The sequence below is a fragment of the Parasteatoda tepidariorum genome, chromosome 4 (assembly GCF_043381705.1).
Source record: "Parasteatoda tepidariorum isolate YZ-2023 chromosome 4, CAS_Ptep_4.0, whole genome shotgun sequence".
Lineage (NCBI taxonomy): Eukaryota > Metazoa > Arthropoda > Arachnida > Araneae > Theridiidae > Parasteatoda > Parasteatoda tepidariorum.
The window spans coordinates 11,042,452-11,070,393 of NC_092207.1; the positions used below are offsets into that span (position 1 = coordinate 11,042,452).

The 27,942-nt window shown below is 30.5% G+C and overlaps 1 protein-coding gene across 3 annotated transcripts; it reads right to left on the reverse strand.

Moving 5' to 3' along the window:
* Positions 1 to 10,646: 10,646 nt before the first annotated feature.
* On the reverse strand, positions 10,647 to 27,621 carry LOC107454064 (alpha-aspartyl dipeptidase). 3 transcript variants are annotated; one of them, XM_016071116.4, is made up of 9 exons: positions 27,185 to 27,621; positions 26,147 to 26,244; positions 24,237 to 24,328; positions 21,748 to 21,822; positions 19,128 to 19,207; positions 17,087 to 17,260; positions 16,915 to 16,974; positions 14,404 to 14,486; positions 10,647 to 10,886 (listed from the first exon to the last, which is right to left on the reverse strand). In XM_016071116.4, exons 2-9 carry the CDS (start codon positions 26,242 to 26,244, stop codon positions 10,820 to 10,822), a joined length of 729 nt encoding a protein of 242 aa, XP_015926602.1. In that variant the 5' UTR covers positions 27,185 to 27,621; the 3' UTR covers positions 10,647 to 10,819. The 3 variants fall into 3 exon arrangements, with proteins under 3 accessions (XP_015926602.1, XP_015926604.1, XP_042907072.1); XM_016071118.4 differs by having other exon boundaries at positions 27,297 to 27,508; XM_043051138.2 differs by having other exon boundaries at positions 27,198 to 27,339.
* Between the last annotated feature and the right edge of the window lie 321 nt (positions 27,622 to 27,942).

Consider the following 27,942-nt stretch of genomic DNA (forward strand, 5'->3'; position numbering starts at 1 on the left):
GTAAACTCTGTGACAGCCAGTCATAGGTGAATAAAAACATTTTTTCGTTGGAACTATAATAAATTTTCAATGCACAAAATTAAAAAAATATATAACAATAGTGGGCTGCTCGCCAACCCCCGAGAATTGCTATGCAATCTTATATGGTTTGCTTCGCTCGCTAGTAACTTAGGTACATTGCAAATGCACGAAATTCTAAGAATTCAAAACAATCATTCAAATCCATATAAAACCTTTTTTTTTAAAAAAAAAAAAATTACATCTTTTTAGTAAATACTAAGTCATTAAAATAAATTTGAATTCAAATAAATGACATGTAATTCGTTAAACCTTTTAGAAATGTGCTATAGTATAAAATCTTAAAGCGTAACAGCACGACTGAGANTAATTCCATTAAGCTACGCCTCGCTATCGCTCATCGATCCTTCACAATATATGAATCTATATATATATTTCTCTTACACGGCGACAAAAAAAAAGCCTCATTACAACTCCCCGAATGGCAACGCTGTCTGTATCTGTATAGATGCCAAAAACAAATTCGATTTCTCAGGAACTATTCGACCGATTTCTTTCAAATTTTGTATTTCCTTCATTAAAATGATGCAAAAATTTGTAGACTTTGTGATCCGAAATGTTTTCCACTGTTATTATATAATATAACAGAAAAAAATTAAAAATATTTTTTGCATGACTTAACTTTGTATAAAAGAATTTTATAATTGTGAGTAAAATTTTTTTTAATTCACTTAAAAAATTCCCAAGATATGGGAAAGTACGCCAAAAGTAAGAAGGCCATGAAGGTGTCCAAACTTCTGTAACTGTGTGATTCTGTAACTTAAAATATCGTCTGCACTTCCCTATCGCCCTTCCGAACCATTAAGATTGAGTTGTTTTACGTGGAAATCTGATCATTAAATTAAAAGTTATTCGGAATGAGTTTTTTTTCCTTCCGCATTGAGCATTTGTAGATCTGTATTGAAACGAAATTATGCTTAAATTGAAGAGCATCGTTGAAAACCTTTGCTAGGGTGAAAATATACCATTACTGTTGCCTCTTTAAGAAAATAGGCCCCCTTAAAATTTTGGTCGCAACGATTTAGCTACCCTGCTTCTAACTCAGTGATCCCAGCTAAGGCGTTTAATTTACTTTTTTAGATTACTGATCAAACAAGATTAAAAAATGTAATATCTACATATACACTGCTCAAAAAAATTAGGGGAGCCATGTGCTCCCCTAATTTTTTTGAGCAGTGTATATACATGTAGATATGCATAGATATACACTGCTCAAAAAAATTAGGGGAGCACATGGCTCCCCTAATTTTTTTGAGCAGTGTATATGTAGATATTACATTTTTTAATCTTGTTTGATCAGTAATCTAAAAAAGTAAATTAAACGCCTTAGCTGGGATCACTGAGTTAGAAGCAGGGTAGCTAAATCGTTGCGACCAAAATTTTAAGGGGGCCTATTTTCTTAAAGAGGCAACAGTAATGGTATATTTTCACCCTAGCAAAGGTTTTCAACGATGCTCTTCAATTTAAGCATAATTTCGTTTCAATACAGATCTACAAATGCTCAATGCGGAAGGAAAAAAAACTCATTCCGAATAACTTTTAATTTAATGATCAGATTTCCACGTAAAACAACTCAATCTTAATGGTTCGGAAGGGCGATAGGGAAGTGCAGACGATATTTTAAGTTACAGAATCACACAGTTACAGAAGTTTGGACACCTTCATGGCCTTCTTACTTTTGGCGTACTTTCCCATATCTTGGGAATTTTTTAAGTGAATTAAAAAAAATTTTACTCACAATTATAAAATTCTTTTATACAAAGTTAAGTCATGCAAAAAATATTTTTAATTTTTTTCTGTTATATTATATAATAACAGTGGAAAACATTTCGGATCACAAAGTCTACAAATTTTTGCATCATTTTAATGAAGGAAATACAAAATTTGAAAGAAATCGGTCGAATAGTTCCTGAGAAATCGAATTTGTTTTTGGCATCTATACAGATACAGACAGCGTTGCCATTCGGGGAGTTGTAATGAGGCTTTTTTTTTGTCGCCGTGTAAGAGAAATATATATATAGATTCATATATTGTGAAGGATCGATGAGCGATAGCGAGGCGTAGCTTAATGGAATTAGTATAAAGTCTATAGCGCTAAACAAGATCAGATTTTAACGGAGCTGATATGAACAGAACTGAATGAACGTAAGGAGCGAATCACTGGTTTATAGCAGAATAAATATACAGTCAAACCTCGGTATAGTGAACCTTCAAGGGACCGAAATTTCGGTTCACTATAACCGGGAGTTCACTATGTCAGCACTGCAAACAATTTTAACTAATTTTTCCGAACTGTTCCCTTTATTACACATTATTTAAATAAACGTACGATAAAAAAAAATTTATTAAAAAACAATAAGTAGTAACAAAAAAAATGTGCTAACTTTTATTTTTTATAACTCTTCGTTTTTCGTACAAAAAATTTAGGGATGGGAAGCTGAGATGGAAGAAGCAAACAAGAAAAAATGCTTATGGCTACATTCCATTCAATAGATGGTTTTAAATATCGGAATCCGTATTTTATGCCGAAATTTCAAAATTACCAAAAAATGAAGAAGAACAATCAGAAAAAAGTTCATGATAGCCACAAAAAATAATATTATATGTGTATAGCAAAGCACAGTAGCGAACATTTCTTTCACTATATCCGGGTGTTCACTATAGCGGGGTTTAACAGCATTATTAAAGATGTTTTCATTAATTTTTAACAGTTTTCATTATTATATTGAGGTAATTTAAAATAAAAATATTGTGATTGTGTTTTTGGAAAGGTTCTCCATTCCTCAAGAAACCATGGGAGTTTAACAGGGTTATAATGAGTCAACTGTTGATGCAAGTGAAGTATTGCTAAGTTGATGTTATTTCAACTGTTTGGCAACAAATTTTCGTCAAAAAGTGGGTATAACAGTTGGTAAAATAATTTTAATTAAGAAAATTAGTAAAATTAAGGGAAATCAAAGAAAAAATTCCAGCTTTTCTTTAAAAAAATCCCTGATTTTTCCAGGTTTCTGTCCAAATTTTCCCAGTATAAAAAAATTCCCTGATAATTCCAGGTGGGTGGCCACCCTGTAATATGGGATAGTAAATTAAATATTTTATACACACAAAAAAATTAAAATTTTAACTTAGAGCTTGTGTGTTGTTTTAGTTCCCTGTACAGTAGAAGTTCGGGACCGGCTCGGTGCCGGACTACCGAAAATTCCGGTCTATCGGGCGGTAATGGGCGGTAATTATACGAACAATTAGGTTAATAATTGAACTAGCAAATACATACAACGAAGTTTATTTTACATCTCATATAATGTATGTACACGTACTGTAAAACATATTTCACTTAGATTTAAAAAAGTCACGAATGTCTTTTTGTTTCCTTGACTTTTGGCATTTTTGGAGTGTTGTATTTTTTACCTGGTTCCAAGACAGTGCAATAGCATAGACGGCATCTTTTACTGTAAACTTTTTTTGAAAATCAGTCACGTCACAGTCGGCATTTAACAGGCCTTGAATAAAAGACCTTCTATAAAAGCATTTAAAATTTTGAATAATCCATGGGTTGAATCAAAGATGTTACGTTAGGTGGGAGCAGAGTAGCAACAATATTTCCAGAAACTGACTCATCTACTGGAGGGTGGGCTTTGCAATTGTCCAAAAGAAGGATGGCTTTAGTACCGAGCGCTTCCGGATGATCTCGAACTACCCCGAAAACTTCCGAATAGCTCTCTAGCGTTTTTATTTGCTTTAAAGACACACTTTTGGAGAAAACCAAAATTTGTAAAATTTTCCGGAGCGATGCCGGACTATCGGGCATTCCGGACTGTTGGATGCCGGACTAATGGACTTCTACTGTATTTTTTAATGAAATAAAAAAGAAAATAGGATGATTTTTTTCATTTTTTTTCTCCAAAAAAATTGGTAAGGGAAGCCGTTAATAACATTTGCTCGGTATTACCTACAATGTTAGTATACATTTTGACTTGTGTTTTTCTTAATCGGATATTAAAATATCGAATACATATTAAAATATCAATCAATGCATTTATTTAAAATCGCATGGATATTTATCAAAGAGACTATATGATTGTTCATCGGTGCAAGTCATCTTTCAAGCTACTTAGGTCATTCAAGGCAACAGATATAAAAAAACCTAAGTAAAGATTTTTTTAAGAAAAGTAGCTGATCGCTGAAAGTGTAAAAAATAATAGCAAGCAAAAACGCTCAATGCAATTTTTTTTTGTTTATTTCAAAAACAAATTGCTGCAATCTTATGAACATATGAATAATAAATTTGTTTCGATAATTCATTTTTTCTTGCATATTATAAATTCTTCTTAAACTAATATTATTTAATAAACTTATGCATTTGATTTTTTGTTATTGTTGTCAGTTTATCTAATTGTGAGCCTAATTCAAAAATTTCTTGAGTAAAATCATTAATGACCCATTTCAAAAAAATTAATGTCTTTATAAATTTAAATAATTGATATTTTCAAAACATGAAATTTGAAATAAATTATATGCAGCATAATTTAAAGGAATAATTATGTATTAGTTTACTTTTATCTCTAATCACATTTATTTTCTTATCAAAAAAATAATTACAAATGAAAGAGATGCCAAGTATAAATTCTAGTTTAATATTTTTATATAAAATTTACAAAAATTTTTATGCATGGAATGTGATCGACGATTTCTCGAAACTTCTGGACCTTGGATTTCCGGATCACGGTTTGCGAAAAATCCGGATTTCTTCTGGAGCACAATCATCTCTGTCTTAATCTCAATTGCTTAAAGCAGTGCTTCCCAAACTTATCACTTTTGTGTACCCTTTCTAAATTTTTCGTGACGCTGTGTACCACTAATAAAAAAATGAATGTATTTTTTGCTATAAAAAAATTGCACAAAACTTAAAAATCACAACTAGCTGTTGACACCACTAATTACTAACTGTTAACTCTGCAAAAAATAGCCAATAGAAAAATAAGTAATCGTAAATTTTCCTGTCTAGCTTTGTTTTTACATAAAAAATTTTGAAACTTTCGTTTGTTGCAAGATATTTCGCATAAGAACGCGTACCCCCGATAAACTGTTCCCGTACCCCTGGGGGTACGCGTACCACACTTTGGGAAACACTGGCTTAAAGTACAAGTTTTTGAAAATTTTTCATATTAAATAATATTGCTAGGATACATAATCGTTTTCTATGTAAGCTTTTGATAGTATATATTTGTTAAAAAAAATGTGAATTTTTTTCTAAGCATAATACGAATGAAAAAGAAGGAATTTCAGCCCTACTATAAATTCATACAAAATAAAGAGCGAAGAAAATACTTGAAGATAATTCTATTCGTTTTTAAAACCACGCGTAATTGTTTTTTGTAAGTTGACAATTTCAGTCATTGTTTTAATATTTTAAAGTGATGTGACATCACGTTTTTCAGTTAAGCATCGATACTACTTCGTGGCATGCAACAAAAGTATTACCTTCAAATATTTCATTATAACAGGGTAATTATGCTAGCATTACAAAATAACAGATATTAAAAGTCTCTCAGAACGACCGATACAATTACCTCTAAAACAAATATTTTTTATTGAAATGATTATTTTTACCTGACAAATAAGAGATTGATTTTAAAGTACTTATTTATATTACAATAATTTGAAGGAGGGCTAATTCAGCTAATCAGTGACTTTTAGCAAAAATCACTGATTTCAATTGTTTGTGGTCACCAAACTATTGACAAATCTTCAATTGTCTGCTTTTAAAATTTCTTAAAATGTTTCTCTTGAATCACGCAGTTCAATCGATTCTTTTTCATTATTAGGACTACTCTTCAGTAATTTAATTTCACAATATTTTGTAAGGGGCTCATAAAATTTGGTGGGCATTGGGCCTGAATTTGTCTTGAGTGTAGTGTCCCTGGGGACACTACACTACAAAAAAAGTAGCAACTACGGTAGTTTCACTAGTTGTAGTGTGCTCCCTCCGACTACTGCGCATAATACGAATGCGAGTGAATGGTCCCCCTCTTTAATTTGATTAAACCGCCATCTATCGGAATAAAATGCTATTTTTCCATACATTAGAAGAGCGATCATTAAGAAAAACTGAAGCCCCCTTATGAAATGCGTAAAAAGAGTTTTCCCCCTAGAGTGGGACCAGAAAGGCTCGTTTTCATACCGGAGGGAGATGAAATAGGTTTGAATGTATTCATTCTCTCGTTGCAGACTACAGCAGAAGGTGAAGAAGTAAGCGGCGGCGATGGAGATGAGCAATCGGAAGCACCAGCAACAACAACAACAACACCAGAAGCACCAGCAGAAGAATGACGTTAATTTATTATTAAAAAGCGTGAACAAAAATCGGTTTTTGTTTTAGCATAAACATGTGTGCGTATGTGTGTGATCTCACTTGTAATTAGTTTAAAAATAAAAATTGATATTATCTGCTGTTTTTAATCAATTGTCCACTTCTTCACTTACATCCTTATGCAACTGAAACGAACCTGTCCGATCGCTATTCGAAGATGACCGGTTTGCACCTTTCTAAATCAGCCATCATTTCAGGGGTGATTGTGACATTGAGTGAAAAACCCTGAAAATTTTATGTGCAAAAATCCTACACTAAGATATCAATTAGTATACCATACATGTTTCGTATTAATCATAATTTTTTTTTAAAATTAAGATTTAGAATTAAATTATCGACCAATGATGAATATCGCGCCTTTACAGTAACTAATTGAAGAAAAATCTTAGTTCTTGCAAGTATCGCGATGTTTAAAATTGAGTGAATGTGAGCTGCGATATTGGATTTTAAAATCCCGTAAATATGAGTAGCAAGGAGTAACTTTTAAATTAGCAGGGGTCTGTCAAGACATTTTGTGAAGGGTCCGTTTTTCGTGAAATTGTGGAAAAATTACTTACATTCTTTGAACCAGGGTCCGCTTTTATGAATTTGTGCAAATAGGGTCCGGTTATTGCAAAAAAACTTTTTCAATGAGTTTTTAAATTGTAAATAGATACAAGATTATGCTCGGCAATGTAAAATTATAATTAAAAAAATTAAATTTTCAAAAATAAACAGCAATTGCTGCTTCTAAATTAGAAATGCAACACACAAATATTTGGTATTTTGCCTATACTGCTGAACGCAGAAAATTCATTTTGGACGAATAATGGAAGAATCGTCTGCCGAAGACAAAACTTAGTTCGTTTAAATCCATCTTTCTTGTTTTCAGCCATAGGAAGGGTTTAGTCGATTAACAAAACAATAATGAAGACAAACAAATTTGTGAAGGGTCCGATTAAAAGAAAAATCATTTTGTGAAGGGTCCATTTTTAAGTTAAAATATTTTGTGAAGGGTCCGTTTTTATGAAAAGATATTTTGTGAAGGGTCCGTTAACGGACCCAAATTTTTTCTAAACAGACCCCCGATTAGGTAAATATAAAAATCGATGTTTGATATTCAAACCACGTGAATAGGAATTGCGATATTAGCGGACTCCTGCGCAATTTAAATTATTCAAAATTAGCCAAACCAAAAGAATCAATTGGCAGTTTCTACCCATTGAATTTAGATTGAGTAATTCCGTGAAAATTTCGCCGGATTATATAAGTTCTTGATTATCGAAAGTTCGAGAACCAATGGTCTTGAGAAACGCGGAATTCCACGATATTCCAAAAAAAAAAAAAAAAATCACATGCCCTGCTCCTAATTTTTAGACCCGGAAGGATAATACGAAAAACCCGGAATACAATCACCCCTGACTCTTAACCGAGATCAAATTTCGCCCAATGGTGTTTTCTACACTAGGCAGCGCTGCAAGCTTAGGATCGCCTATACTTCCGGGTTACTGTTTTTGGTATGTTTTGAAGCCGTTCGGCTCACAACGTGTTCATTGTATTATGAGACTCTTTTGAGTAGTATTTCTTGTACACGTGCATTTGCTACCCGATTTATTATTTGTGTTTAAAAGGAGAATCGATATTTGATGACCTGTCATTTCAAAACGCAAGAATTTTCATTTGAAAAAAAAAAAAAGAATCGTTATAAAACACCTTATTAACTATAAACCAACTTCGACTGGTTTCCTAATTCAACTCTAAAAATAAATAAAATCACAATCGTAGCAGAAGCGTTGCCCGTCGAAGAAACTTATCTCTTTCGGCAGGTCACTTGTGATATATTCTTTCTCCTTCAATGAAAAAATATTTCTTGTGCCTGGTTTCGTAACTTAAAATATCGACTGCACTAATTAATTAGCGTATTTGAGGTCATCTCTTTCGAACCATTAAGAATAAGTACTAGAAAGTGAAGGTTAGATCAAAAGTTATTTAAGGTGGTCCCTTTTTTAACCGGTGCAACCTTGGTAACAATCTAGGCAAGAGCTTTACCTTTAATATAATGTTTTAAAGGAGACTTGCTAACACTGCAGTAACAAAAAAGAACAATATGTTGCCTAAAAACTTTTTTTAAAACTCCACCATTTTTTTTCTATGCAATAAAAAGATCGAAACAATAGTTTCACCAAAAAAGGTTTAAAAAATAGATAATTTTTTTAAAATTAAAACTGATATTTTAGGTCAACTAATGTAATTTATGAGAGGAAGATATAATGCACATAGCTGGAAAGAATAATCCCTACTAGAAACAAAGATATAAAAAGTATCCCTCCCCCCAAAAGAAAAAGATTTTGACCTGTTGCTTGCCACTCAAAAAATATTTGTTCTCCCCAAACTAAACCACAAGTTGTTAATGCCCATTTGTTAAGTAGAACAGGGTGTGTAGCCAAACCTTTCAACAAAAAATAAGAATCTTTTAAGTACTTTTTAAGCACTCAAAAAATATTTTTAAGTACTATATACATCAACAAAATACAAAATAATTTTCAAAGACTTTACATGATCATGAATAAATAACTAGTTTTTGACAAAGAACTCTTTTTCTTGATTATATTAGCCATTATAGATCGATTAAGATATTTTTTGGTTCAATATCAGAGGGTGAAAAATGAAGCCTGAAATTGAGAATATCTTGCAAAATGGAGCAGAGTTGCACATGAGAGTGCAATAATCTCACCAAACCCAGCTTAGTAAACACACATGCGGACTTGCAAGTATTTAATCAAACATGTAAAATGATTGGCCCTTTCATATGCTAATGACCGAAGGTACATCGAAATAGATTGTGGTTGAATGAATTGTGAAAATGTGGAATTAGAACAATGTGAAAAGCACGCTTTCACATAATACATGGCAAAAATGAACATTCCCTTTTCGAAAATCTTATTTTCAAAAAGGAAAAATTAAGCAGTTTTTAAAAACACCCAATGAAAAACGCATCTTTAAGGGCTTTTTAAAAACAAAAACCGAAAATAAGCACCTTTAAGCACTTTTTAAAACCACTACGCACCATGTAGAACATATAATAAATTTGGCTGTAAAATTATCTCATTTTAAATACCTAATTTACAGCTTTAAAATTACAGTATCTCACAGCTCTATATTGCACTCTTTTGTTGTGCAATAAAGCGCTTTACACTATATTCTGCATTGCAGTCTTAGTGACTCTTTATTATGTGAGGGTGACATTTCCTTCCATGTTTTCCTATGTAATTATGGCTTCTAACGATGTTCCCTACCTCCCTCAAAGTTCATGCTGGGACACCTGGTATAACATTTAAAGAGAAATGTATCAAGCAAATATTTTTCCACATTTTAGTACAGCTATCATTCACAGCTATATTTCTGAAAAAATTATCTTAAAATTTGGGACTTTTGATACATAAAATCATACATTTAATAGAATACATAGATGCCGACATAAATAGGAAAAAATCCAGTAGATTTTGCGAAATAATATAAATTTCATGATAATTGTTGCGTAACGCACTAAATATTTTACACATAGGGAATTTGAGGGATTTTAAAAAGTCATCAAAATAGAATAAATGCAATATTTTGCAATTATGATTGACCTGAAACATACTTGAAATGTTATGCATAATGTTTACTCCTAATTTCGAATATTAATAGGCATTTTATTCATCATAGATAGTTAAAAGATTTTTTTTTATTAATTAAAAAAAAAAAAAAAAGAGTTCTGAATAAAAATAATCTGAAAATTTTAGAACGAAATTTTTTTTTTGAACAGATTTCTATGAATGAGGTTCGCTTCATTATGTACTACTAATACTTTATTTAACTATTCAAGCAAGATAGCAATAATCTGTACAAAATTTTTATTTCAATAGGGACTTTTTTAGGAAACTTACTCAAAATTAAGGAATTTTCTAAAATCTGCAAAATCCAAAAGAATTTTTATTAGACCACGAAAAACTGGCTAAATCCAGTAGAGTTGGCTGCTATGAGAATACGATTTCTTTGATAAATATCAGTCAGTATTGTTAAATCCCTCCAAACCTTCAAATGTGTAAACACAAATGGACTTATGAGAAAACTGCTCAAATTTTAAACACTGTCAGAAAATGCAAAATAAAAGTTTTTTTGTAAATGTAACTTTTAAAATGTGCTGTTATTTTAATATTTAAATGGTGTACATAACTTTTCACACAATTTTTTATTTCACATTTAACTATTCAATCAGGCAATTATTTATTCCTTCACACCAACAATACATTTTGCTTTGTTTAAGATGACAAATCAGGATAAGGCAACTGCGGGCTCATAAGCTCTATTCCTCATGTCTGAAACTTTTGATTTTGTCATTTTCTTACCTCAAAAATCATGTAAGAGCAGAAAACTAAGATCATCACCAGAGTTGAATTCCACAGGATCTTTATTTCTATAAAATGCAAAGACTTAGTTTTTGATTTAAAAAAAATCATAACTAGTCACAGATTTAAGTAGCAAGACAGAAGAGCAAAAAATAGACATTTAAGTGTCTTTAATCATTCAACGCTGCTAACCTGTTTTTCTGAGAATCATTCCATATTTCAAATAATATTTAGGGACCTTTCAAACACAGCACGCATAGCCAAACTTTTCAACAAAAAAGAAGTACTTTTAATTAGGACGTAAGCACTAATATATTTTCATTTTTTATTGTTGATTGAAAGTTCTTTATATACATATTAACAAATGTAAAATAATTTTCAGACTTTACAAGATCATGATAAAATAACAAGTTTCTGACAAAGAAGTCTTTCCTTGATTATATTAGCCACCATAAAAACAATTTATACCTAATTTTAAATATAATCAATATTGCGTGGCTCATTCTATAAATTGTTTAATTATGCAAAAATTTTTAATTTAAAATTGTAATTCATTCAGCTATTATTTAAAAAGGTCATAGAGTGTATTTTTTAAGATTTAAATAAAAGTTATATATATTCAACATAACATTAACATGATTAATATTACTAATCATAACGAATTTACAACAGTGTTTTCACTACAGCGCGAAAATCTTGCCTATTTTTCTCTTTTCTCGCAATAAAAAACAATTAACGCAACAAGTTCGCACACTCTATTAATCAATTTCAAAATGCACGAATTTTGGAAAAAATTTTGTCTTTTGCTATTTTGAATAAAATCCGTTTCACTTTTCCTTTCATTATTTTGAACATCGGTCCTTGTTATCTAGCTTCCCTATTTATCAGTATTATTCAGAACCGGTGCGAACAGCAGAGCACTCCCCCCGAACCCCGGAATTCCTTTCAGAACACATTTCTCTGCAACCACGTGTTCACCGTAGGTAAGGTTTCTTCATGTAAGATGCTTAAATCTTTTATGCATGAATGTAAGATGGACAAATACCTTGTTAAGGCGACATCTTCTACTCCATAACTGATAAATGAAAATGAAACAAATGTCGGTAGAAACGGTCAAAACGAAACAAATACGGATATTTTTCAGCCAAATAAATATAATAGCCGATGAAAAAGTAGATATAGAATATTTTCAATATGATGATGCAGCAAAAATATTCAATTAGAAGATGTGAAAAATCTATTATAATTACAGAAATAATTTTTTTCCAAGTCTATTCGCGTTTTTTTAATTTTTAGAAATCTCACTTAACTTTTTGAGATCTCACCCTGTTTTTGAGAAAGGGTGAGAAATTCTCTCTCATTTTTTTTCGGTAATGAAAACACTGGAGATAAAAAATTTTTTTCAAAGATTAACCAATTTGAAGTAAATTATAGTTAGCATCTACTTATTAATATTTATGAATATATTAATGCCTCCCCTTATTCTTTACACTCACCAACTGCTGTGATTCTTTCACAATTATTTTTGTTTATATAACAGATTGTAAATTAGAAACTATTCTATTAAGAAAGCCCAAAATAGTTTTTGAAGAGATTCCATTAGTATAAAATTTCAATATGGCTATGTTANTTTTTTTCACCTTTTTCTTTCCTCAAATTTAACTTTTGCTTCTAATTTCAGATTTTTTTAGACACAATTTTTGGTTGCATATAAAAAAAATTCTGTACATATTAGGATTTTAATGTCCTACTAAGCATTACTCATACTTCTTGTACTACATACAGGGTATCTGCTACATTTCAGATTTTCAAATTCATGACTCATTCCAAGAATTTTTCATGACTTAACAAAGTTACTATTTTCTCCCGACAAAATCACAACAATAAATTTAAAAAAGCATTATAATAACATTAATTGAAATGATAGGTATAACCAAAACTGTTATACTCTGCATCTTCCTATTTATAGATTTCGAATTTAAAAAACAGAGTAAAGGAAGAGTTGAAGCAATAAAATAGCTGAAAAAAATACAAAAGGAAATATTTCTTTTTCTTTTTTTCTGCAGAATTATATTCTTTAAGATACTTTTTTTGCTCATCGGAACGGAAAGAAATACTCCTGATTTTTCTGTTCTCATTTCGGAATAAAAAAAATTTGCCAATGCCTGGTTTGGCTAGAATTTTAAATTGATAAAAAAAAAAATAATAATAACAAAAATTCTGAAATCACTAAAGTTTAAAAGATAATTTGTTCTAGAAATGATGTTCTTTCTTTCATTTTTTGAGAGAATACCATAATTTTTAAAGAACATTATAAAATTATTTTATATTTTAATAAAATATGACTGTGAATGGAGATTTTGTTACAAATTCAGATATTCGGAACAACATGAAATTGCTGGGAGGGGGTGAATTCCATTTTAAAGATTAGACTTTTGGACGACCTAAATCCATGACTTTTTAAAAAAAAATAGTTTAAATCATGACATTTCATGACAAATTTTGTTCGATACCGAAATTCGATACTTTCCAGGTGCGCAGATACCCTGCGTATAAAAAAATGCTGTACATATTAGGATTTTAATGTCCTACTAAGCATCACTCAAACCTCTTGTACTACAAATTAAGACTTGCCAGCAAAAATAACTAAATCTAAATCCCTCCCCTGTTAAATGTGTATGCAATAATTGAAATGCCATACATTTTTCTGGAACTCAATTTTTCCAGATGTTTGGAGAACTAGTTTTATTTAATATTTTTGTCTCAGCTAACTCACTGTTGCAACGAGTACTACTTTATTGCAATACAGCAGAAATATATCAATTACATTTCCCTTTATTACTGTATGCATGCAAAGGATGGTTCAGATTGTTCCTTGACAAGAGTAGAAATTAAGAAAACTTAGTTACAAGTAGTTCAATACATATTTCTAGTTTGCTGTACGCATTTGCAGTGATTTGTTTACATGTCTCTATTATATTTTTCTAAGAGAAAAGTTAAATACAAAACTGCAGTGCACAGAATGTTCAAAATTATAATGAAATAGACTGAGTAATTGGGACACAAAATAGCATACCATTTATTTATTTTGGTTGCAGGTGTTGTGAACCACTGATAATTCATTTTATGGGTGGTCTGATTCATATTTTTGAGACCAAAGGGCCACTTCTAATTTCAATCTCGTTCCTAAACGAGTTTCATTTTCAAGTTATTTTTGATATCTTAAGAGTAAAATTTCCTTTAGAAATTTTTACAGAAAAGGGAGCAATGTAAGGGGCTATATTATATGTAACAGTTTGTCGAAAGTAAGTACTCCCCTACTCATTTGTCTGCACCCGTGGCGGTGACTATGGTAATGAGGTATAACTATATAAGGGTGTGGGGTAACTCACTGTTTAGGCTCGGGTCGAAGAGAGAAAGGTAATCTTGTTCGCCAGTCTATTGTGTTAGCCATAGAGTGAAGAGAAGCTACCCTCTCTGAAATGCGCTATTCTTGTTTTCATAGCAGATGGCCTTAGACTTTGTAGCAGGGGGAGTTCTTACTGTAGACAAACTAACAATGCATAGATAGAAAAAAAAACTTACTTCTGAAAAAGCTTTGCAGCTTGATGACCCATTAAAGTAGCCTTATCATTTTCAACCAACAAAGCACTCCCTTCTTTGAGACCCTATAATAAGCAACAATTTTAATTATCTAAGAGACATCTTTAAAAGAGTCTATCCTCTCTTAATGTTTTAGGTATGGATTTCAAAACACATTTGTTAATTAGTGCTATTTTATAATACAAACATTATGCAGTCTATCAAACATACAAAATTAATATGTTTAAGCACTATTTAACATCATGCTCCAAAAAATATCCAGCTAACACAAGCATTGATAGAAAAATGGTACAACAAGACCAACATAAGACAAAGAAAAAAATTAAAAGGAGATAATTTTTTTTTTTGGAATATCAGAGAGTAAGTTAATTTTTTTAAATTGAGATTAGCTTTCTTGTATTCAAGCTTTATATATATATATATATATATATATACATATATATATATACAGGGGTCTGTTTAGAAGAAATTTGGGTCCGTTAATGGACCCTTCACAAAATATCTTTTCATAAAAACGGACCCTTCACAAAATATTTTAACTTAAAAACGGACCCTTCACAAAATGATTTTTCTTTTAATCGGACCCTTCACAAATTTGTTTATCTTCATTATTATTTTGTTAATCGAATAAACCCTTTTCAGAGCAGAAAACAAGAAATATGGATGTAAACGAATTAAGTTTTGTCTTTGGCAGACGATTCTTCCATTATTCGTCCGAAATTAATATTCTGCGTTCAGCAGTATAGGCTAAATACCAAATATTTGTATGTTGCATCTCAAATTTAGAAACAGCAATTGTTTATTTTTTAAAATTTAATTTTTTTAATTATAATTTTACAGTGTTGAGCATAATCATGTATGTCTTTACAATTTAAAAACTCCTTGAAAAAGTTTTGTTTTTGCACAAATTCATAAAAGCGGACCCTGGTTGAAAGAATGTGAGTAATATTTTCACAATTTCACGAAAAACGGACCTTTCACAAAATATCTGGACAGACCCCTGATATATATATATAGCTGCTGTTGAACAGCCAACCCAATTTCTTGGGCTTAGGACCACTTATATTCAACTCCGTAGCCTTGTAATTTTGAACCAATCCAGAAGAGAAGGAAACTCCTGGATCAGTACCCCCAGAGGTATTAATTTGTTATGGGAACATGGAGGAATTTACGACTCGACAGATTTAACATGCATCAGTCAACATTTGGCCGACGGGGATCGAACCCTGAACACTTGAACATGGGCCTAGTGCCCTACCGACCAGGCTATCCCGGCCTACTCTGTTGTTTATGTAAGAATCTCTGATAACTTTTTCTAAAGCAATATTAAATAAGATGAAAGCCAATGTGTCTCCTTGAATAAATTTTGATTTTTACCCTTGAATATATAAAACCTTCATAACTTCCAAGTTTCATCCAATTAGCTTTGGTTTCATTTGGTTCAGTTTGAAAACATACAAAGGAAACAATGTGACTTGTTTAAATAGCTATATCAAAGTGCAAATAGATATAATTGGGAAATTGTACTTTCTGTACGTACTAAACAAATAACAAAATCACTTTCTAGCAATAAAATTATTTGCATAATGCAACAAAACGTTGGGTATCACTTATGCATGTTTATATAGAGGGTTCATTTTAGTTCAAATGGACCAAAATAGAATAGAATCTCATAATGCCAGATTTTTATGAAAAAGTATGACATGGGAACAAGATTAATCTATTATAGGTACTGTAGAAGAAATTTTTTGGGCTTTCTGCGACAAACTCCTCTAGCACTAATACCCTTTTGCAAGATACTTTTAATAACAACTAATATACATGTTATAAAATTAAATTTAAAGTAACAGAAACGTCGTATTTACAAAGAAAAGCTTATTTGGATATAATAAAATTATATGTATTTTTTTTCAAAAATGAAAGGCAATCATGGGCAATATTCTCACATTTTTGTAAGAGGAAAACACATTATTTATTTCCTTTTCTGCACTTCATAAAACATCATCACACAAAAAAATAATAATAAAAAATCGTAAAATCAACAAAAGAAAAGAAAACCAAATATTTTTTAATTTTTCTAAAAAGGAATTTAAAAAAATCTAGAGCATTTCTTCCCCTCTCATGCGTGAAAAAGGTATCTCTTGAGTATAACTGTGGAGGGAAAAAAATCTTTCAAACATTTCTGCAGAAAAGAAATTTTTTGCATCAATATTCTTTATTTTTCATTCTTCTAAAATAAGAACATTTCTTTTTCCTCCAACGCGCGAAAAAGGCATCTTTTAAATATAATTTTAGAGAAAAAAATTTTTGCAGAAAAGAAAACCAAAGTTTTTTACTTTCTGCCAGAACTCTGTAATGTTCTGTGACAATGCTGCCGTGCTGCTGCGATTCTACCATGGGGATTATAGGAATGAAGAATATAGGTAGTGGTGAGGTGGCCTAGCCATCTCAACTTAAGATAATACCTTAAAAAAATGAAGAAAAAAAAATTACCAAAACAGGTGCAGATCCAGGTTCATTAAGGTATTCTTTTATTCTATCTTCTCTAGTCTCCTAAGAAACGGAAAAGCAGGATTAAAGTGAAATTAATATGCTTTATTTACACAGAAAAAATGGCTTACAAAGAAAAATCTGTTTGGAAATAACATAAATAAAGGGAACTCACCCCCATATGTTTGCTGTTAGGATCAGCCTCTATGTAATGAGGGTTAATATTAAATGGTACTAATTTCAATGCTTCTAAAGTTGGTGGAAAACAGATGGGCATGTCATTGGTTGTACTAATACTTCTTGTTGCAACATTTGTACCAGCACTAGAGCCGATGTAGGGAATACCTTTCTAAAATTGACGAACACATTATTCTATTTTTTATAATATAGCTGATTCAGACATAAATGAAGTGACAATAATAATAATAAAATATTTAATTTAATAATCAGAGACATACTCGCAATAATAATTACAGAGCTTTCCCTAAGAATAAAAAGCGCAGGGTGCTTCCTCTCTGAAAAAAGCATTTAACACCATAAAAATTGATCTAAATGAGTAATATTATGCAATAACTAAATTTTATCCTCAACAATTTTTAAATTACCCTCGTATACTATTTTATGTATGTATTTCAAAAAGTAATTCTCTTAGTTATTCATCAGTTTGTCCCAGAATCTTCTGTAATTCATCAGTTTGCTCCAGACTTTATTTCCAGGTGTGCATGCATCAAGAAGATTGTCCTTTTCTTTTTTGCTAATACAAGAGATAAAGTCACTAATGCAAAGTCACCAGACACAAGTATATTTAACAGAATTTCTAAAAAAAAATTTTTTTTTTAGTTTTTTAGGTGGAAATGTCGGCAAAACTTAGTAGTGCCGACGTAATGGAAAAGTACAAAGATTTCCTTAAAAACACAACCACCACGAAAAGTTAATCTTGTCCGCAACACTGGCATCCACTGGAATGTAACCCTAAGTATTACAGTAATTTCTGGTAAATATGCCACAATCTATCTATATTTGAAAGTTAAATGACCATAATATGAAGCCATCCAGTGAATTTATTTTTTCGTGGGCTTTGGGAGAGAGTTTCTCAATCAATCAAAAATAAATGTTTACAAAAAATGTTCTAAACAGTGGACCAATATGAATTTGCTGGGAAAATGATATATTTTCTCATTTTAAACTAATATTTTTTATTAAAATATTAGTAAGACAAGTTTTTGTTTGACGACAGACTGTATGATATCAACTACGAATGTAAAAACAAAATCCAATTTACAACTTGAGAATTAAATGTCTGTTTGTTTTGGGGATTTGGAAAAAAATGTGTTATGGGTAGAAAAAATGGTACAAAGCAAAAAAGAAAAAAAATCACATGACAAAAAAAAAAGACATGTAGCTTGAATGGAAATTCAAACTCACATCTGCAAGAGTATTGGTAGTGGATGAAGAATATTCATCGAGAAGAGATAAGAAAAAAGATTCTTATTGATGAGGTCCTTCAAGCCATATGATCAGCGTGGGTGAATGGGTGGACGAGCAACAATAATTGAGAAAGAGAAAAAAAAATTCTTGCCAGTCTTATTGATGAGTCAACCCGGCGCCTCAGACTCAGTGGCAGAGAGTTCTTACTGTAGACAAACTATATTTACTCATGATGTTTTTCACATACCAATGGGTCATGTTGATAAATTTCTCGCACTGTTTTTCTTCTCCGGTTTTTTCTTCAAGACAAAATGGGACAACATAAGTACAAAACTTCATCTCATCCAGATGGAGCAGATAAACCAGTTAGTTGGCTGCAGATGTTTTGTATAGCAACAGCAGGGGTATTAACTTGCTCCACTTTATGGGCTATATTTTTGTGGATGGTAGCAAAATTTATGTTTTAATAAAAAAATTCTTAGGATCAATAAACTTGATTTTTAATTATTTTGCATACTATTACGTGTAAACAATTCAAAAGCTCATATAAAACACCACAGAGTGAGCATAAGTTTCACAATTACATAAGGGAGAGTCTTTCTAGGCATCAGCTGAATTACCTAAAATTCTATGAATCTTAGTTTTTAAATCTCTCAACCACTTTATAAAATCATTTAAAAAAAAAAGAGGAGCAGTTCCCATCCCTGCAATTGAACAATCATTCATTAAAAAGACACTCTTAAAATATTATAAAAAACAATTTTTAAAATTAAGAAGACTGACTATACTTTGAAAACAGCTGTCCTAATGGGTTCGATCAAATCCTTTTCATACAAAGTTTTCAACAACAAAAAAGTATTCCCACCACCTATAAATTGTAAAATTGTTTAATCAGGCTTCAAGTAGTTCAAGAGACTTCCGTTTTACATATAAACAATTTCAAGGCAAATCTGTTATTTGCTAAGAAGATAATAATTCTACAAAATATTGTTCCAATAACACATGTTATTTAAATATTTAATCATTGTTGTTTCATTATAATCATCAATTGTTTCATTAATAAAATATTTTCAATTTCTTTGCAAATTTTTTTTAAAAAACATTCTCATTTAATTTTTAAAAAATAATTATGGCATGATAGAGTTTATAAGCATTTTTTCTCTCTAATTTTTATAAGTTTGAATGAATACAATGTGTAAGTTACAGATTTGCAAGTTTGTTGGTAAGTATGTTCAAATTTTAGTAAAAAAGTGTGGTAATTGGTTATTTATTTTACCAATTTCACTTGACTTTATTTTAGCGAGTGTTTAAATTTCAGGAAGGGCAAAACGCGTTGTTTGCCCCCTCACTTAAATTTGTGTGTGTGTGTGTGGGGGGGGACTGCACACTCTACTTTCTCGGTTGGCACGCTACACGGTCTAACTAGATAGTAGATGAAACAACCACGTTAGATAGAAGTGCAATATACAGAATGTGTTAACAATCAACTACATGCAGTTGTAGCCTTTCCCCCCACTGCGAAGCATTTTTGTTCTTTTGAGGGAGGGATATAATTCTCGGAAAAAGTCTTTTCATAGTTTTTTTTACCCTTTCCTTTATGTAAAAGTAGATATGCAATTATAAAAAGAAAATTTTTCTTTCTATCTTCACATATTTTCTTTCCTATTAAAAAAATATGATGTGGTTCCCAATGCAAGTGTTCCCAATATGATGTGGTTCCAAAACAATGCAAGTTCTGGAAGTTGTTTTCAGATTGCATTGTGATCCGGGGGGAACTGCCCACAAAGCAGAAAAAAAAAAAGATATTGGAGTAGATTAGTATTTTTTCATATAAATACACACCTTAATATCTTAGCTGTAGTATCTCTCCTCTTACTGATTACAATTATTTGTGGATGTTGCGAAATAAAAATTGAATTTACATTTGCAAGGATCTAAAATCTTTGCAAACACTTAATATTTTTTAAAAATGTGAGTTTTTAAATATTAATAACATTATAAACCAGTTAGTTGGCTGNAATATTAAATATTATATATAAAATTAAAAATTATTTATATGTAATGGTGGACAAAATCTTTTTAAATTAACTTTGATAAACCAAGAAATAATAGAGCATACAATTTGTTATTATATTAAACAACAAAAAGAAATTTTTTTGTTATAAATGACTTTTAATTCGATCTGTTTAGTAGTAGGTATGTTGCTCCTAAACTAAACTCAGTTGCGCGACAGCCCATAGAGGGCCAAGGCCTACTGTGCCCATCTCAGTTTTCTTGACCTTGGGCTCTGGGGTGCAGGAGCAGATGTTCCAGTCAGGTGGTCAGCCGAACGCGGAACCCCCAGTGTTTAGTTCCCAAGCATGCTTGGTACTCATTTATCGACCCACTGAAGGGATGAAAGGCTGAGTCAACCTTGCCCGGCCCGAGGATCGAACCAGGGACCTGTGGCATGACAGCGCGAAGCGCTACCGCTCAGCCACCGGGCGTCATGCTGCTCCTAAATTGTAACTACATAATTTAGGATTGGGTAGAGAGAAAAAATAAATTCTTTTATAAAGAATAAAAAATTTAATTTAAAGATATTTATTTAAAAGCATTTCAAATTGCAAAATAATTAAATAATGCAGCTGAAATCACATGAATAGGAATCAAGATGTTTTGTTTTAAAATTGCATGAATATGAATCTGGACATTGAATACTAAAGATGCGCGACTACAAACAACGATGTTGAATTTTCAAGACGCGCGGAATACACATAAAACTATTTGATTTTTAAATCACGTGAATTAAAATCATGTGTAATTTTTAAATCATGCAAACATGAATTGCAACTTTGCATCTCATAAATTGATGTTTGATGCTGATGAAAATTGTGTGAAAATGAATAGCGATATAGAATTTCAAAAATGCACGAATATGTATCTCGGTGTGTGATAATTTAACAGCATGAATGTGATATCTGACTTTTAGATCACTTAAATCCTGATGTGTAATTTGCGATATTCGATTTTTTAAAATATCATGTTGATACTCTCGTTAAGTGTTTAAGTTAAGTCCCATTAAGTCTCTTCAGTATTTTACAGAGCTTCTGTGATATTCGTACACAGATGCTTAAAAATTACACAGAAAATATATAAAACCAATTAACTTAAATAAAAACTTAATGCAAGTAAGCAGCAACATGTTTCTTAGCTTGAATCTCCATGTGAAAAAAGCTTCCTTATTTATCCTCTAGTGGGTTCTCAGTACACCATTTCTTCAGTTAGAGGTATGATCCTGACAACTTTCCTCTCTTTGTAATTAAAGAGCCTTCAACATATTTTTGTTCAAAAAAATTAACTAATCATTTTCTAACTAAAGAAATTTAAATTTGTTGCTTCATTTTGTAAAAACAAAATTTTACTAACCAACAAAGATCCCATCACATTCACTGATTGCTAAACCTGGGTCTGGTTTGTTATGAATGCTTTCAACTTGAAACCCTAATAAAATAGAAATGGAATTTTAAAAAAAAATTGATTTCTTAGTTTATAACAACTATAATTATAGTACAAATTAAACAAATACTATTTTAACTTATTCATTTTCTATTAAATATGAATATACAGTCGGACCTCGATATAAGGTCACCCTAAGGGGCATTGAAAAAGTGACCTTATAAGCGGGGTGACCTTTTAACCGATTCATTAGCAGTTCGTAGCTAAGCACGTAAATAGTACACATTATAACTTTTTAAAAATGGTAATACAAATGAAAGCGATCGGCCATAATTTAAATATTTAAGTCAATAAATATTAACAGAATTAGTCAAGAATTAAAGAAAGTTAGACTTTTAGAAAATTTTTTAATTTAAAATAAAGCTGTTTACAAATTTCCTCAAAGTGTACATACATACATTACATCTTACCTTATTTAAAATAATCATTTATGCAGGCCTGTCTCGTTCTTGGTTTCATTTTTTGAACAATGTTTTCTAGATTTTGTAACTTTCCGAATTGTTCCTCACCTCCCTCATGGTTTATAAAAAAATTTGATATGACGTTTATTGCATTGAAGGCTTCCACTTGGGTTACAGCTACAGTCTCAGGATCACTGTCATTGTAATCACTGTCCACAACTTGTGAAACAATTTCAGAAATTGTAGCTTGTTCATTGGTTGCAACATTTTCCTAGAACTCGAGATGGGTAATTGCCTTGTAAGGAAGTTAAATAGGATTTTGTTCGAAGCCTCAGATAAAAATGACCTTATAAGCGATAATTTTTAAAACTTGACCATATATCCGATAATCTGTAACAAAGAATTTCTATATTCAGTGAGTCGGGACTTTGGAAAAGTGACCTTATATGCGGATGACCTTATATCGAGGTCTGACTGTATATACATCGTCTCATATTTATAAGGATATCTTAGTGATTTTCCCCAGGTTTGACCTGCTTTAAATTACTTGATTCTTTCAGGGCCCTCCTAAGCATTTGCCGCCTTGCCAAATGCGATAAAATCGTAAATTTGGGGAATAAAATTCCATTTTGGCAAAAGTATTAGTGAATGATTTTTTTCCCACTAGAAAGAAATTAAAATTCCGTCAAAATGAATTTTCCTAAACAAAACAATATTTTTAAGCCACATAACCAATTAGAATTGGGTAATGTAAGCCTGAAACAAACTACCGTAAAATAGTTTTCAATGGGAAAAATTAATCATAAAAAAATTGTTAAGATTTGCATTTGGCAAAGAGTTTTGAAAACTGACAAATACTTTTGATATTTGGTTAATTTACTGGCTAATAATTTTTGAAATTCTTAGTAATAAATGTCTAAATCTTTGTCTAATGTCTAAATGTCTTTAAAGTCTGATCTTAGTAATAAATGTCTTATCCAGATAAATTCTCAAAATTTAATTCAATGTTTAAAATAGACTAACAAATAAAATGAAAAGGAGACCAAATGCGGAAAGACAAACCGAACAGAAAGTTTAAAATCATAATTTTCCATTAGTCGCATTTAAATATTTGATTTATATCCATTCAGATTTAAGTTTATTTAAATTAAATACTTTTATAACTTACTTATGTAGCTGGAATGAATATATATATATACTAAATGCCTTATTTTGTCTATTTTTTAATTAATATGTTCTATTTTTGCTTTAATTTCCTTGGTATACTGGTCGCCAAATATATAAAACTAATAAGCAATTGGTCGCTTGGTATAAAGTCGCCAAATAAAGTAACAAATATGATATAAAACTAATAAGCAAACAAACAGAACTAACTAGATTTTTGTTTTAATTATGTGTATTGATACATGCACATTAGGTAATAATTTATACTTTTGTTTTAGTTTTAATGATGCTTAATAAAGAGGCATTTTAATGAAGAATCAGAACAATATCTACAGAATTTGGTATATAACTTGTTGAATTATGATCATGGCTTTCAATTTACATTTTTTTAAACCTATCTGTACTTTTATTTTATATACCTATATACTACCTGTATTTTTAGACTTTGTAATTATGCTTTTATATTTCCCAATATTTTTTTTAGTATTTGTACATTTTAAGAATTCAGAATAAAATAAAGGGCTTAAAACTGTTGTACCCCCCATTTTAATATTTAAAATTATGCATGTATAGGGGAATTCAATGAATTAAATTTATAGAATTCGGGATACGCAAATTGTATATTTTTAGAACTTAAAAAAAGAACCAGACAAAGTTAGACTAAAATGTATAAACACCCAATGAGTAACCAAACGGATTAAAAATGAAATGACAAAGAAGTTTTAGGGATTGCAGAGTAAAGTTTTTCAAAATTCAAAAATTTTTAAGAAAAGTACTGATACATCAAAAGTTCAAATTAGTAAATAAAAAGCATACTCTTTATTATATTCTTACCCAGTTTCATAAAAGGGCCTTCTACTTTATTTAAGTAGTCGTCATGATCTCTCACAGCATACGGAATAAACAAAAGCTTCTTTACATTGTTCCTAAAAATAAATAATAAAAATTGAATAACAGAAAAAAGTAAAATGCTTTTATCATATGTTGGAGACAGGGTTGGGTTTTTAACATTTGTCAAAAATCTGTCAAAAAGTGCCGAAATCTTTTGAAAAGTGCGAAAATCTGTAGAAAAGTGTCAAAACCTATCGAAAAATGTCAAAAACTTTAAAAATCTGACAAAAACTGTCAAAAACCTAGGACAAGTTTCCTTTTCATCACTGGGGACACTTGATTAGATATTAAATTATGCACAAAACTTACATTATAATACTTGATTGCAAGCTATATACATGATCAGGATAAAGTAAGTAATTTCTGACAAAGAACCCTTTTCTTGATTTATATTAGCCATCAAAAAACAATTTATGCAGAATTTTAAATAAATTCAATATTGAGTCGTACATTTTATTTTTTAACTTAATAATTACTTTCTTTGATCATGCAGAAAAAAAATAGTTTTAATTCAAAATTATAATTGGTTAAAGTACAATTCAATAAAGCTCTCAGGTATATTTTTTAGATTAAATAAAGGTTATTTATAAAAGTAAATTCAACAAAATATTAAAAGGTCATACCAGTTTATATTACAGGTAATGGATGGTGTTTTCTACACTAGGGTGCGCTGCAAGCTCTTGATTGCCTATACTTCTGGGTTACTGTTTACGGTGTATTTTGAAGCAATTTGGCTTACAACATATTTGTGTTTTGAGATTATCGTGAGTAGTATTTCTTGTACGCACGTATTTTTACCCAATTAATTATTTGTGTTTAAGAAAAAGAATCATTATAATAATCTTCATTTCAAGATGAAAGAAAAGTCAATTGAAAAAAGAATCGTTTAAAACTCTCATCTTATTAACAATATACCAATAAAAAAAATTTGTTTTCATAGTCATATTTAGTATGACATGACAATTAAAAGAGATTCTATTAGATTTTAAACTAAAATTTTCTTGAAAATATGGTAATTGGAAAACTGAGGTGCTTGGCTTTAAAACCCTCTTTCAAAAATTGAGATTGATTTCTGTTTATTTTTTTGTAATTTGCATCTTTAAAAGCGTTTCTAATAGTCACTATCTCTTTGAACGTTTTTTGGATAATTATTCATCAACAATTTTTTTTAGCATTAAAATTTTGTTTTAAAATTAAGATAATATACTTTTCCTATTTTTTTTTCCAACTTAACAACTATAGTTTTTATTGATAGCTGGTAGTCAGTTTATTATTTATTTTAAATATTTTTAATCATCTTAAATATTTTATTGAAGTGTTTCTTTCCTTTATCTATACCAATAATACAGCCAAGTTTTGATTATTTTTCCATAATGACTAAACTTTATATATATATGTATATATATATAATTTATTAATTAATGCTTTTATTTACTTATTTTTTTCAAAAAAAAGTTGTATTTTGGCTGATATTTTTGGTCCAATTTTGAGTATTCAATCAAATAACTATTCGCATCCCTAGATTTTCTTATGCGAAAACCTCAATGATAATTTCAAATTTGAGGATTCATATATCATGTCAATTTTAGATAAGATTTCAGACAATTTTTTTAAATAGTACATAACAGACTGATACCTCTATAATTAGAAAAAACAATTGTATCACCTTCTTATCTAAGACCAATCAGAAGGTTGTATTTCAGTATTCTAGATATCAGTAATTAGATTATAGGTTAACTTTAAAATTACTGGTCCCTGACATTTTAACAGATCAGCCATGATACAGTATTTTGGATGTTTTAAAATTTCTTTACAGCATTTTTTATACTTGCAACTAATCTATTTGCACTTACTTTGATAAGAATGAAGGAAAGAAATCAGAACACCATTCAAAAAAGTCTTGACCATGTAGCTTTGAGTTAGATAGTAGCAAAACTTGTCTAGTTGCCATCTGAAAATTAAAAATTCATTACGAATGTTATGTTATTTATAAAAGTGTATCTTTATATTTTTTTTCAGAATATAAGTGAAAATTTATGAAATGATTGAATATTTTTTATTTTAACAGCATTTCATACTTCGAATGCTGTACACTATAAATATATCAACATAATTATCACCTGGAACATTTAAAAGTTACACATATTACCATTACATATTATTTTAAAATGTTTTTCATTGTGCTTTAATATTTTATATTGGATTTATATAATAAATTTTAAAGTAAACATATACTAGAAATTTTGTCAGATCCATATATTTTTATGCAATCTATTAAACAATACATAATATTAAATTGTTATAAGTTATAACTTTTAATAAGTACACAATAGAAATTATTTACTTTAAGCCTTATTCTTTTGATTTGTAAAAAATAAGTGATTATTTTTAAAAACAAAATATTGCAAGAAGTTTACTAGGAGGTATTTGAAAGAAACAAAATAAATATAATTCGAAAAAGAATAATCACTGTTTCTAAGGAAATGTTCGTCTTACAAACTATATATCAGATATTAAGAGCAAGAAATATTAAATTCACAATACTGCTATAAGCAGTTTTGATATGTATGGTGTTTTCTACACTAGGTCTTTAAGTTCTTTACTGCCCATAAGATCTTTACTGCTAAGCACTGCAAGATCTTTAATGTCCACACTTTTGCGTTACTGTTACCGGTGCATTTAGAAGACATTTGGCTAACAAAATGATCATTTTGTTTTGAGACTCCCTTGAGTAGTATTTTTTGTATACGTGTATTTGCTACGTGATTTTTTATTTGTATCTAAAAAAAAAATCGTCATTTAAATACCTACTATCATTTCAAGATGTCAGAATCGTCATTTGAAAAAGAATAACACTAAAAAACAGTTGCTATAACTTATAAACTTCTTACCTGGTCAACTTACTTTACCTTCTTGAAATATAAACCTAGATGATAATTTGTAAAATGAACTTAATCTCGCTGTTCGAACAATATCTAAAACAAATCTTCACTTCAAACTCACCAGAATTATTTATTATCTCCTAATATCTTGTGATATAGAGCAGATTTGAGCTCAAAAATGTACAGAAATATTATCAGAAAATTATCTGTTTGAAAATATCGCTGTGTAGATAGTAGATTGTAAAAGAATATCACGGGTACTTTGCATTAGCTTATAGCTCTTTATCTTCATTAATGAAGCGTTCCGCAGTGGACTGGAAATCAAGCATCAGTGGCTGCCGTCAGTGTGCGGGTGGGTGACCACTTGGATCAGTCTGCGTAGGGATCGAGAATGTGCTGTATTGGTTTTCGCTAAACTGTTCTATCGTAAAGTGCTCGACTTCGCGTGCAGGTCGTCGGGCTACCGAAGCTGGGATGCCATCCCTTCTGCAGAGAATCAAAATTGTGATGGCATGTCTTCGGATCATCCTCAGGGATGTTTCCCATAATTTATGAAGCTTTGCATTGAGGCTTGATAGATAGCTTAAAGTTGAAGGTCAGACGCGATTTGTGGCTTGGAAGAATTTGTAGAGGGATTAAAGTTTGATCCGAGGATTGTTGTTGTTGTTCATTTAGTCGCTCTAGAGCTCCACAATGGGCTATTGGTGACGGTCTGAGAAATATCCTTGAGGATGATCCGAAGACATGCCTTCGCAATTTTGATCCTC

Coding starts and splice junctions, on each gene's coding strand:
- LOC107454064 (XM_016071116.4), bottom strand. CDS start 26,244: ATGGCAACTAGACAAGTTTTGCTACTATCTAACTCAAAGCTACATGGT. Junction 17,261..19,127: donor TTAGGACAGCTGTTTTCAAA/GTATAGTCAGTC, acceptor CGTCAATTTTAG/AAAGGTATTCCCTACATCGG. Junction 14,487..16,914: donor CTGGATCTGCACCTGTTTTG/GTAATTTTTTTT, acceptor TGCTTATTATAG/GGTCTCAAAGAAGGGAGTGC.